The sequence below is a fragment of the Carcharhinus amblyrhynchos genome, chromosome 20, assembly GCF_965287045.1.
Source record: "Carcharhinus amblyrhynchos chromosome 20, sCarAmb.v2.hapA, whole genome shotgun sequence".
Taxonomy (NCBI): domain Eukaryota; kingdom Metazoa; phylum Chordata; class Chondrichthyes; order Carcharhiniformes; family Carcharhinidae; genus Carcharhinus; species Carcharhinus amblyrhynchos.
The window spans coordinates 40,314,492-40,327,825 of NC_137343.1; the positions used below are offsets into that span (position 1 = coordinate 40,314,492).

Genomic DNA, 13,334 nt, shown 5'->3' on the forward strand with positions numbered 1-13,334 from the left:
AGCCCAATAACTACAGTTCAGGTGAAATCGGCACATTCCCATTTCAACGTTCCCATTCAAGGGATTGAAAATGAATGAAACCATCTGTTATTATTTAATATTGGGTAGCATTGGTTAGTGTCAGTTTGCTCTGCAGTTCAAGCTCCGTTTTGGTGAAGGTGAGACCTCCGGATGTGGGCATCAGAGACCAGGCCAGCAATTATTGCCCATCTCTAACTGCAGCTGAGAAAATACGGGAGACATCTTCTTGAGGCCAGCACCTCCTATTTTGTGGAAGCGTTGGCCTCCCACAGTGCTGTTAAAAAGGGAGTTCCAGCATTCTAACCCAGCAGCAGTGAAGGAGCAGTGATATATTTGCAAGGATGGTGTGTGACTTGAAAGGAACTTGCTGGCGGAAGCATTCCAATGCTGCCCTCCTTCTCCTAGGTGGAATAGGATGCAGGTGTAGGAAATATCGGCCAGAATTTTACTGGCATGCCCACCCTGGTTCCTTCGGGTCAATGCGCCTAGCCAGCACGTCTTTCAGTGGTGTGGGAGATTCTCCACCGGCCTTGGGTGGGATCGTACAAACCTTGGGCGGACATGCTGGTGAAATTCTGTCCATTGTCAAAGAAATCTTGGTGGGATGCTGAAGCGCGGCTTGTAGATGGTACACACCATTGGCACTTGCGTGCTGCGGATGTTATTAGCCACTTATCAGGCCAAGTCCAGGACCTGTTGCAAACAAACGCAAAATGCTTCTGTTTTGAGGGGTTGTGAATGGATCTTAACATTGTACGATCATCAATGAAAGTCCTCACTTCTGAACTTATGATGGGGGGAAGGTCATTGATGAAGCAACAGAAGATGGTTGGACCTAGGACACTGCCCTCAGGAAATCTCGCAACAAAGTTCAGGGGCAGTGATAACTGGCCTCCACCAACCCCAAGCAGCTTCCTTTGTACTCAGTACGTGTCCTGCCAAAGGGAAGTTTTCCCTTTGATTTCCAATGACCTCAGACCTTGATGCTAAACTCTGTCCAATGCTGCCTTGATGTCAAGGGCAGTCACTCTCGCTTCACCTCTAGCATTCAGCTCTTTGTCCGTGCTTAAGGTATGGGGTTAAGTGGTAGAACCCAAACAGAGCACTGGCGAATAGGTCATTGATGAGTAGCTGTTGCTTGGTAACACTCTTGACAATACCCAACAACACTCTGGATGATTGAGAGTAGACTGCTGGGGCAATAATTGGCCATTGCATTGGGCTTGTTTTCAATGGACAGAATTTACTGGGCCAATGTTCTATATTATCAGGTAGATGCCAATCTTGTAGCTGAACTGGAACCAATATATAGAGCGTTGCCTTGTTCTGGAGCTGAGGTCTTCAGCATTATAGCCAGGATATCATTGGAGTCCCTAGCCTTTGCTGTGTTTTTGATATCACATGACGTGAATCAAAAGACCTGTAAATATATCAATACGATATGATCAGATGCGATATGAATGCAATGGTCTATCACCTTTCCAGCTCCAAAGAAGCCCAACTTAAAAAGCTAAAGTTTATTTATTAGTTACAAGTGGGCTTACATTAACACTGCAATGAAGTTACAGTGAAAATCCTCTAGTCGCCACACTCTGGCACCTGTTTGGGTACACTGAGGAAGAATTAAGCATGGCCAACGCACCTAAACAGAATGTCTTTCAGACTGTGGGGGAAAACTGGAGCATCCGGAGGAAACCCATGCAGACATGGGGAGAACGTGCAGACTCTGCACAGACAGTGACCCAAACCAGGAATCGAATCGGGGTCCTTAGTGCTGTGAGGCAGCAGTGCTAACCACTGTGCCACACCTGGATTTCCTTTTCTCCATCCTTACTGAGTCACAGCAGAATTCCATTAATTGGAGCGACGAACAGATTCTTTCACAATATTTTCAAGTTTTGGGCATGGTAAGCAGTTGGAAACCAATACTTTGTAGATGGTTCGACCAGAGTTAACGTGACTAACCCTGTCAGGTTGCATGACGTCAATTATTCTTCACTTTCCCAGCCTCCTGCAGCTGAAGGCTTCTTAAACCCAAACAGTGGCTTCTATTTCCAGAGGGTTCATCGAAAAGTACGGAAGGACCTTGGTTATACTCCAGTTATTTTCTGCCCACGTTCACCTCAACGTCAAAGGGTCTTTTGTATACTCTTGTCGTGCCCTCTATGATTCCCGTGGCAGGGAAATTCCGCCCAAAGAATAAATAGCGAGACACAGGAAAGGGAGCAGAGAAGATTCACAAAAGTGGCATCAAGAAATGTGTGGTTCACACCCTTTCAGGAAAGAGTTGGTTCTCTTTTCTCTTGAATAAAGAGTGCCGAGGGCTTTAAAACGATGGAAGGTTTTGACAGAGTGGTTACAGAGAGAATGTTTCCTCTCATGGGGAAAAGCAAAACTAAAGTCTATCAATATAACACAGTCTGCAGGAAATCCGATTGGGAATTCAGAAGAAACAGTTTTACCCAAAGTGGAACTCACATCTGCAGTGAGTGGGTGAAGTGAAGAGGAAACTAGACAAGAATATGAGAAGTGGTTATGATGGCAGATTTAGATGAGAAAAGAGACTGAAACGCAGCATTAACATCAGCAAGGCCTGTTTCTGTGCTGAATAATATTCCAATTCCCTTTCCACACCTAGTGGCGCACCTATGGGAGAGCAGAATAACCTTGCAAATGGTTATGTTAGATATAAGTAAAGGATATTCGATTACTTAAGCCTCCCCCGAGATTTCAGATTAGAGTAATTGGCAGGGTCATGTGTTGATGTGGTTTACATGCAGTAAACCATGCATTTTCTTCCAGTGGCAAGTACTTCCTGGAATAGGAGACTAGGCTGTGGCCAAGGGCTTATAGCTTGAGGGGCACCACTCCACATCAAGTGTGGGCAGCACGGTGGCACAGTAGTTAGCACTGATGCAGGTGCCAGGGATACGGTTTCGATTCCCGGCTTGGGTCACTATCTGTGTGGAGTTTGCACATTCTCCCCGTGTCTGCATGGGGTTTCCTCCAGGTTCTCCGGTTTCCTCCCACAGTCCAAAGATGCGCGGGTTAGGTATTTTGGCCATGGTAAAAATTGTCTCTTAGCGTCTCAAAATGTATAGGTTAGAGGTATTAGTTGGGTAAGTATGTGGGGTTATGAGGATAGGGCCTAGGTAGATGTTCCAGTGGGAGAATTGGTGTACTCAATGGGCTGAATCCCACAGTCCGAAAGATGTGGGGGTTAAGGTGCATTGGCTATGCTAAATTCTCCCTCAGTGTACCCGAACAGTCGCCAGGAGTGTTCTAGGGGATTTTCACTGTAACTTCATTGCAGTGTTAATGTAAGCCTTTGGTGACATTAATAAATAAACTTTAAAAAAAAATTGTGAGTTATTTGGAACTAAACTTTAGCCGAACATGAAGTCAGTTGTTCAGGTTCAATGATGCTGGAGATTTTAGTTCCAGTCTTGGGAAATCACTAAATGATTCCAATATTCTGGTGATGCTGTTGAGTCATATGTTTCTATTTTAAATATTGGCTGAGCAGTGGCAGGGGGTGGGGGAAGAGTGGGGGGTGAGGTTTCTGTGTATTTGTGCTAACTTCAGATACCTAATCTCTTTAAATGGATTCATGATGTTGTTACATGAAGTACCGAGGGTGTCTTTCTTCTGGGTGAACTGTTTGAAGGACGATATCATGTATACTCAGCCTGCACAAAAGTGACGGATCACTTTTCGTTAAATCACAGAATAGAAGAAAGCCAGTTTGCCATCAAGTCTGCGCCAGGTCTTTGTTTAATTGTATAATTCACTCCAGGACAGAAAACAGACTTGTTCGTGGCTCCAGAGAATCCTTACGACATGCGGAGGGAGGCCTTGAAGCAAAAAGGTTGAGAATCCCTGACGCAGGAAACAAGGTAGCAGATTTGTCACACCACAAATTCTCAACCATCCATCTTTCTTGCTATGTTGTTCTTTATTCCCAAAACCAACATTACTAAAACTGACCAGCTGGTCAGTTTTAGTGATGTTGGTTTTGGGAATAAAGACTGGCCCAGACACTATGGAGATCTCCTCTGCTATTTGCAAAGTAGGTACAGATCTGGTGTTTTGGGCTGCCACTCATTTTTCCAATCATGTTCATCCAGTTTCTGTGAGTCCAATGGGATAATATTCCCTCTTGTGTCTTAGTCACCACTGAACACATGCGCTGGACTTGTCACTTGATTCCTTTGTATTGTAGTGGAGTTTAACTTGACTAATCTTCAGGCAGTTCAGGACCAATGTCAGGTAACAGAACCAAGTCCACATTAAATTTGACCTTTGTTCAGATAAATGTAGAAGACTGATTGGCTGTCAGTACATTGTGTCCAAAGACTGCCCAACCTACTGGGGTTCATCTTCATTAACATCACGTCAATGGGGGTGAAGTGGAAATGGTCGAGAGCTTCACGTTTCTAGGTGTCCATTCCACCAACAACCTGTCCTGGTCCCTCCACGCGAACGCTAGAGTTAAGAAAGCCCATCAAGGCCTCTACTTTCTCAGGAGGCTAATGAATTTCAACATATCCACTACAACTCTCACCAATTTTTACAGATGCACCTTAGAAAGCATCCTTTTTGGATGTATCACAGCTTGGTATGGCTCCTGCTAGGACCGAGACTACAAGGAACTACAAAGGGGTGTGAATATAGCCCAGTCTATCAAGCAAACCAGCCTCCCTGTAAACCGGTCTACACTTCCCACTGCCTCAGAAAAGCAGCCACCTTAATTAAGGACTCCATGCACCCCAGACATTCATTCTTTAACCTTCTTCTGTCAGGAAAAAGTCTGAGATCACGTACCACTGATTCGAGAACAGCTTCTTCCCTGCTGACATCAGATTTTTGAATGACCCTACACCCCAGCTGTGATTGGAACACTACATTCTGCACTCTTATCTTTCCTTCTCTATGAATGGTATGCTTTGTCTGTATAGCATGCAAAAAACAATACTTTTCACTGTATACTAATACATGACAATAATAAATTAAATCAAATCACATACCATCCACCATCCCACTTACTTCCATTGTTCAAGGCCTCCACCCCCCGACCATCAAGATGAGCCCCTGGACACTTGGATCATTTCCAAAACCTCAGGAGTCTCCTCTCAGCGCGAGCAGATATTAACCATGGAATTCAATGTCGACTTCCATGCACTAGTGCAGTTTTCAGACATCTGAGGAACAGAGTGGTAAAAGACCCAAGAACTCAAATCCAGGACCAAGCTTATGGTCTACGGAGCAGCCATGGTCTCCACCCTCTTGCATGTATCAGAAACGTGGACAATGTACAGCAGACAACCTCAAATCCCTGGAAAGATATCACCAATACTGCCTCCACAAGATCTTGTAAATCAACTGGCAGGATAGGCGTACCAATGTGAGCACCCCTCCCAAGCCAATATCCCGAGCATTGAGACACTGGTTACACTGGACCAACTGCAATGGGCAGGCCACATTGTCCTCTACCTGACACAAGATTCCCCAAACAAGTGCTCTATTCTGAGCTTCACAATGGCAAGCGATCACTAGGAGGGCAGAGGAAACACCACAAGGACACTCAAAATCTCCCTAAATAAATGCAACATCCCCACCGAAATGTGGGAATTGCTTGCCTTGAAACACACAAACTGGAGAAGAAGCTTCCACGAAACTGCCAATCATGTCAAGTATCATCGGGTGGAGCAAGTGTAAGCAACAGGAAGAATGTGCAGAATCCAGAGCGTCGCACCCACCCACCTCATCAAACACCCTCTGCCAAACCTGAGGCAGAACCTGCCACTCCCAGATTGGACAAATCCAGCATCGTAGAACCCATCTCCCTGGAGTGGAAGCAAAACATTCTCGACCCTGAGGGGCTGCCAAAGGAGAAATGAAATGGTCTGAACATCTATTAAAAATATTTATTTTATTAATTCATTTCAAAAACAGTGAGCAAAATCTCAATTACAGCTGCAGTCGCAGGTTCTGGTCAGACATTAATATAATGTGCTTTCTGAAAGAAGTGAATACACAGCAAGAGAATAGTGAACAGTTCAGTTGCTAAATAATGATATCAAAGAGGAGGAATTTGATTCTCAACTCCTCTTATTCTAAGCAGCAAAAACCCGAATCACTTTTATGAGGCATTGGGTCAATTTACATCTGCATTGTTGACAGCAAAGAGTATCATTATACTGTGTACAACAAAAAAGTGTCTTAGTCATTGCAAGGAAGGTAATCGCTGTGCACTGGGTGTAGTGAACTCCTGGGTGTTTCTTTTTTAAAATAAGTTTGCAAATCTACTGGATAGAGGAAAGGTTCTTGCTCCCTATGATTCCTCCTGCTTGGATACAGCAATGGAGTAAGCTGTCAGGGCCGGGAACCCATGCAACATACCAAACTAATGCAGCAAAGTTTCCAGTTACATCAGCTTCCACAACAAGGGGTTGTGTTCTGTCTCCAGATCTTTTCAATCTTTATGGCGACCAGGATGTCAGGAAGCTGACAACACTTGCGAAACAAACCTTCTCAAAAATGCCAGGCCCTCTGGAAATAAGCTAATCTCTATGGAAAGCAGAATGGGATTTCCAAAATGTTACATCCAGTTAATGCAAATGGATGCGAAAGTTGGAATATAGCAAGACAATGGAAGATAAATGAAAGGCATCAGGGATGTTAATTCTAAGAGTTTGATGAGGATTAGTTGAACAATGCACAGAGCTAATGAGGAATGATTAAGGAAAGCAGGCACACAAGAACCTTTTGTAGATGATCAGCAAGAGACAATTACAATTTTTTGGGCACAGACTTGGGAAAAAGAAAGAATATTTGGTAGTGGCTAGTATAATTGAGGGCAGCAGACCTAGAGGAAGAAATACTCTGACTGTTTATGAAGCAGAGCAGGTATTGGAGAGTAACACCAATGATGCTGGCTGCTGTTAAGGATTGGAACATTGGAACACCATGATCACTGATTGTAGTAAAACAAGCTACCTGAAGAACAACATAGCAAGAAAGATGGATGGTTGAGAAGTATTATTAGTGTGCGATGTATCATCAATAAGTATATTCTGTACTGGCTTTAAAGCCTTTGACAATTTCAAATGATAAATCATTCAGTTCCTTTCTGTGATCTGTGCTTTGGACTTCTCTTCCAATGCTGTAATATATTTATTCAGCTTGCTTCATGTTCTGATAAATTTACCTCCCATTTGCATTACCCTTTCCACATTTGAGGAATGACATCACCGATTAACGGCAGTGGATTAGAATTTCAATTCCTGGTGGCTAATGCTGCTTGCCTTTGAGAATTTCAGCATTGCCAACTGATTGTTCCTGGAGGCGCAACTAACCCTTGTATCCTTTTAGCAACTGATTGGCTATGACCAGTCTCTGGATTTCACTGGTTCCTTCGTAGATCTCAGTTATGCGGGCATCACGATAGTGTCTCTCTGCTGCCATTTCTGTTACATAACCCATACCTCCCAGGATCTGCATGGCCTAAACATACAAGGAAACAGAGATCAGGCTCAAGTTAACAACTGGGAACACAGTAAATAGGAGCAGGTTAGACTGATGAAGATATATAACATGCATTTTGTAACATGTATGGTTTTGTTATAGTTAGATATACATTGATAACCAAGTGCTTTTGAGGAGAAAGTCTGGATGACTTCAATCAACGGACCACAACTTCCAACCTGTGTTGGAAAGTTATAGCCTGCTGGAATTACAAGAGTTTGAAGTGCTCTGAAAAACTTAGTTGAAACCTCTGATGGGTTGAGCTGCTTGGAACCTGCAGCCAAGGAAACCCTTCCGCAGGATCCAGCACTGACCAGCACCTGCCAACCCTGGGAGGCCTTGCCCCCTTTTATTTTTATTGCACTTGCTGCCTTAAAGCAGGTAGGTTTAATCTGCCAGGCTGCGCGGGTCGAGGGGTGGAGGTAATGCCATGAAAGGGGGGGCGGTCAAGTCCAGGTCCTGCTGTATTTGCACATGAACTGCTTCAGTATCTGAAAGATTGTGAATGGTGCTGAATATTGTGCAATCATGAGCAAACATCCTCACTTCTGACCTTATGGTGGAAGGAAGGTCAATGACAAAGCAGCTAAAGATAGTTGACCAGGGACACTACCCTGAGAAACTCCAGCATGTCCTAGAACTCAGACGATTGACCTCCAACAACCAGAACTGTGCCCTTTTGCGCTAGATGCGTTGTCCTCCAATTCCCATTGACTCCAGTTTTTCTCAGACTCGTTGACGCCACAGTCAAAGGCAATTACTCTCATCTCACCTCTGAAGTTCAGCTCTTCCATCTATGCTTCAACCTAAGCTGTAATGAGATCAGGAACTGGACCAGAAATGGAACTGGACCAGATGTATAACTACAATGGGTACACAAGCAGGTTAGAGATCGGGAATTCTGTGGTGAGTAACTCACCTCCTGACTCCCCAAAGCCTGTCCACCATCTACAAAGCACAAATTAGGAGTATGATGGAAGACTCTTCACTTGCCTGGATGGGTGGAGCTCCAGCAACACATACGAAGCTCAACATCATCTAGAACAATGCATGATTGGCACCACATCTGCAAACATTCACTTTCTCCACCACAAATCCATAGTGGCAACATTGTGTACCAGCTACAAGATGCACTGCAGGAATTCATCAAGGTTCCTTTGGCAGCACCTTCCAAACCCATGACCATTACCATCTAGAAGCACGAGGTCAGCAGACACATGGGAACATCAACACTACCACCAGCAAGTTTCCCTCTAGGATACACCATACTGACTTGGGAATATATCACCATCCCTTCACTGTTGCTGGGTCAACATTTTGGAACTCCCTCTCTAATAGCACTCTGGTTGTAGCTATACTTCAAGAGCTGCAGTTATTCAAGGAGGCATCACCAGCATCTTAAGGGAAATTAAGGATCAGCAATAAATGCTAGCGTAGCCAGCAATGCCCACATCTGTGAATGAACAAACAAAACATACACCCAGAAGGGACACATGGATTACATCTCCAGAGAGGGCGAATTATCTATTATAACATTTGCTACTGTAATTGGTAGTGAGAATCTGTGCCTTATCATCTCCACTGCATTTCTCTTTTGCTGTCTGCCAGAATCTTAGCACATCAATTCCAAGACCTTAACTACAATATTATCTCTAATTCTTGGGGAAGACAAACATTTCTAAACTACTCCGGCTCCACAATCCTGAATGAGGGTTGTTTGACTTAACAGATCTATGCTAGCATTTACACGCCACGATAGCTAAACCTGACTTCATCTAATGTTAGCGATATTTCCTTCTGTTCTTTTCTCCCTAATGTGTTTATCTAGCTTCCCCTTAACTGCACCTAAGTTATTTGCCTCAAGGGAGGTAGTGGTGTAGTGGTATTGTCACTGGACTAGTAATCCAGAGACCCAGGAGAAGATCTAGGGACCAGGATTCAAATCCCACCTTGGCAGATGGTGAAATCTGAATTCAATAAAAAAAATCTGGAATTAAGAGTCTAATAGTGACCATGAAACCATTGTTGATTGCTGTAAAAACCCATCTGGTTCATTAATCACCATTAGGGAAGGAAATCTGCTATCCTTACATGTAACTATATGTAACTCCAGATCCACAGCAATGTGGCTGACTCTCAAATGCACTCTGAGATGGAAGGCAGTTAGGGATGGGCGATAAATGCTGGTCCAGCCAGCAATGCCCACATCCTGTAAATTAATTTTTAAAAAATTTGCTAGCTGTGGTGAGGTGAGTTTGACATTCTAACCTGGGTCTCTCCCACACAAGTAAAAACATCTGTTCCAAGTCTACCCTATCATGCACTTTCGTATTCTTAAAGGCCTTTAAGAAAGGTTTTCTTTAATCATGATCTCTGCAGCTTTCAGCTTCAGTGTTTCTCAGCTCACAGCCTTAGCTGATGTCATTGTCGCCGCTTGACTGAAGATGTCTTTTTATCACTACTTAAGTGGCTTAAATGGGGTTGTTTACATTTACTTTGGGATTAGTTTTATGGCCCTGCATTGTTAGGAGAAAAGATCACAGGGTCTGGACAGTGGTTTTCTCCTTTCCAGAGAGTTTAAGGTTTCATCTCCTGTTTGGCTGAAGTTAGAGTTGAGTTTTAGAAGGGTATCAAGCTAAAAAGAAGTCTCTCCCTCTCCCTGGTTTTGGAAATTCTGCTCGGTAGCTGAAAGCAAGGTCTTGCTTTTTTGAGGAGGGGGGAGGAAATGGGCAGTTGGTAGCTTGCCTAAAGTCCCTGGTGTTTTGGGGAAGCTGTTTTGACTTCAAACTGTTCTGAGTCAGTCCAGAGAGCTGCAGACTTCATCCAAAGGTCTCAAGTTCTGTGTCACGTGAGCATTAGTCTTTGCCATGTCAAACCTGTGAAAAGGGTCTTTTATCTATGGGATTGGCTTGATTGGAACATCAGATATATTTGTTAGGAGTTATACATTATAGTAGTTGTTTTGTTTCTTGGTTGTAATTGATAAAAGTTGTTGCTAATTTTCTTACTATACATGTTAACTATATTGTTAAATAGACTTTGTTTGATAAAAGCTCCCTGATGGGTCATTTGAAGTGAGACCAATGATGCTTATCCTATCCAAATTCAAATTGCAAAACCTATGATCCAGGTAGGCTTCATAAAATTTTGGAGTTTCTGATCTGAGCCATAATGCAGGTCAGCCCTGAACTGTCCCCTCTCTATAGGTAGATATAATCTATCCCTTCAGTATACATACCTCCTTAATTTTAATATCGTTCACATAAACCATTTGTACATTCTTCAGCACTATTATAACCTTTTTATAATATGGAGACCAGAAATGTTCACAGAACTCCAAAGTGTTGATTAATCAATGTTCTCAACAAAATTTTACATAACTGATCTACTTTTCAGTTCTACCTCTCGTGAAATGAACCCCATTGCTTTGTTTTTTTTAATGGCCCTTTAATGTGTACGGCTACTTTTACAGTAGTTTGTGTAAGTGTACCCCAAGTAGGCAGTGGTATATTGGTATTGTCACTGGACTAGTAATCTGGAGACCAAGGGTGAGATCTGGGGACCTTGTTCAAATACCACCACAGCAGATGGTGGAATTTGAATTCAATTAAAAAAAAGATGTGGAATTGAAAAGTCTAATGATGACCATGAAACCATTGCCGATTGTCATAAAAACCTATCTGGTTCACTAATTTTGGGAAGGAAATCTGCAATTTGATTGACTCTTAACTGCCCTCTGAAATGGAGAGCAGTTAGAAATGGGCAATGTTTGTCCAGCCAGCAAAACCCACATCCCATAAATCAATTTTTAAAAACTGTTCTGCTCCTTGACCCTATTTAGGTCCATCCGCCCAGGAATCATAGCTGGCAGGACTGGACCACGCAAAGGTCTGTTAACCTCAGGCTGGGTTTTCTGGTGTTGGGGCTAGTGTGAATGGAAAATCCCGCCCTTAGTTTCCAAGGAGTTTGTGGCCTCCTTATTCTTTTTACCAAAACGTGCTAATTCACAATTACTTACACTGAGGTTTAATTGTCAGTCACATGCTAAAAGTTTATTAATGCTTAGTGATTGAGGTTTGGAATGCACTGCCTGAGGGTGGATGTGGTGGAGGCAGGTTCAATCAAAGCATTCAGAAGGAAATTAAACAGTTATCCGAAAAGGAAGAACGTTCAGGGTTATGGAGGAGGTGGGACAATGTCACTAAGCTCATTTGGAGAGCCAGTGTAGACACAGTGGGCTGAATGGCTTCCTTCTGTGCTTTAACAATTGTGTGATTTTCTTGGATTTTTTTTGCAGTCCTCTTCTGTATTAACTGCAACCCTCAATTAGGCTTCATCTGCAAATTTTGAAATTGAATTCCAATTCTTGTGATCAAGTTGTTTATTTAAATGGTAAGTAACAGTGGTCCCAGCACCGACCCTTGCTGAATACCGCATTCTAGCTTTCACCAATCTCAGTATCCACACTCTTAAAGTTAATTTATTAATCATAAATAATTAACACTGCAATGAAGTTCCTGTGAAATTCCCCTAGTCATCACAGTCCGGCCCCTGTTCGGGTCAATGTATCTAGTCAGCACGTCTTTCAGACTGTGGGAGGAAACTGGAGCAACTGGAGGAAACCCATGCAGACATGGGGAGAATGTGCAACTCCACACAGACAGTGACCCAAGCCAGGAATCAAACTTAGGTCTCTGGCACTCTGAGGCAGCAGTGCTAATCACTGTGCTATCGTGCTGCCCCAAGTCTTGACTCCACATGTTCTGAATTTAGTCACCACTCTACTACGCAGTATCATATTGAAGGCTTTTTGAAAATCCAAATATATTAGATCTATGGCATCAAATGTATCACAACTATGGCAATACTCTTACCTATGCTTTCTTTTAGGTCTCCAAAGGAATGAACAAGTTTGGCCAAGCACTATCTTCCCTTTAGGATTCCGTGCTAACTATCTTTATTATATTTTCAATTTTATGATTTTTCCTCACAGTTTTGAGTAGAGATTTCATTATCTTTTTTAATCTTGACATTAAGCTCACTGATTTAGACATTGCTGCTTGTGTTTGACCTCCCATTTTATATACAGGAATTGTATTAGCTGTCTGCCAATTCTCTGACACAATTTCCCTTTTTCAATTAATTGTTATATATGCATGCACCTATTCAATAGTGCCTCTGTCAACTTCTCCCTAACTTTTCTTCAATATACCTACATGCAATTGATTCAGGCGAGAAGTTTTAGAATCCCTAAATATGAGTTTATTAATTATCTACTCCCTTTCTATCTCAAATGTGCTTCAATACTGCTCTGAAGTGACAACATAGCTTATGTGATCAAGTCCTTGAACCCACAACTTTCTTTCTCAGACATGAAATTAAAAGTAAAGTAAAAGTTTATTTATTAGTCACAAGTAAGGCTTACATTAACACTGCATGAAGTTACTGTGAAATTTTCCTAGTCGCCACAGTCCGGCGCCTGTTCGGGTCAATGCACCCAACCAGCACACCTTTGGACTATAGGAGGAAACCAGAGCACCCGGAGGAAACCCACACAGACACAGGGAGAACGTGCAGATTCCACACAGACATTGACCCGGGTCCCTGGCGACATGAAGCAACCATGCTAACCACTGCGCTACCATGCCGCCCACACTACCGATTACTACCAAGTGAGCTAAGCTGACAATGAATTACATAATAATATATAATTAAATAAGAACAGGCTAGCTTTATTTGAATCTGAAAGTTGTTGGAGTCACAATGGCAGTATCTTAAGATTTTTC

General features: G+C 42.9%; 1 protein-coding gene across 1 annotated transcript in view; it reads right to left on the reverse strand.

The window, feature by feature from the left end:
- Positions 1 to 5,964: 5,964 nt before the first annotated feature.
- Positions 5,965 to 13,334, reverse strand: part of acads (acyl-CoA dehydrogenase short chain) — a 133,871-nt gene continuing 126,501 nt past the window's right edge. Inside the window, exon 10 of the mRNA XM_080208444.1 lies at positions 5,965 to 7,527. Within this exon, the coding sequence (XP_080064570.1) occupies positions 7,375 to 7,527 (153 nt within the window). The 3' untranslated portion in view covers positions 5,965 to 7,374. The remainder of the gene's footprint in view (positions 7,528 to 13,334) is intronic.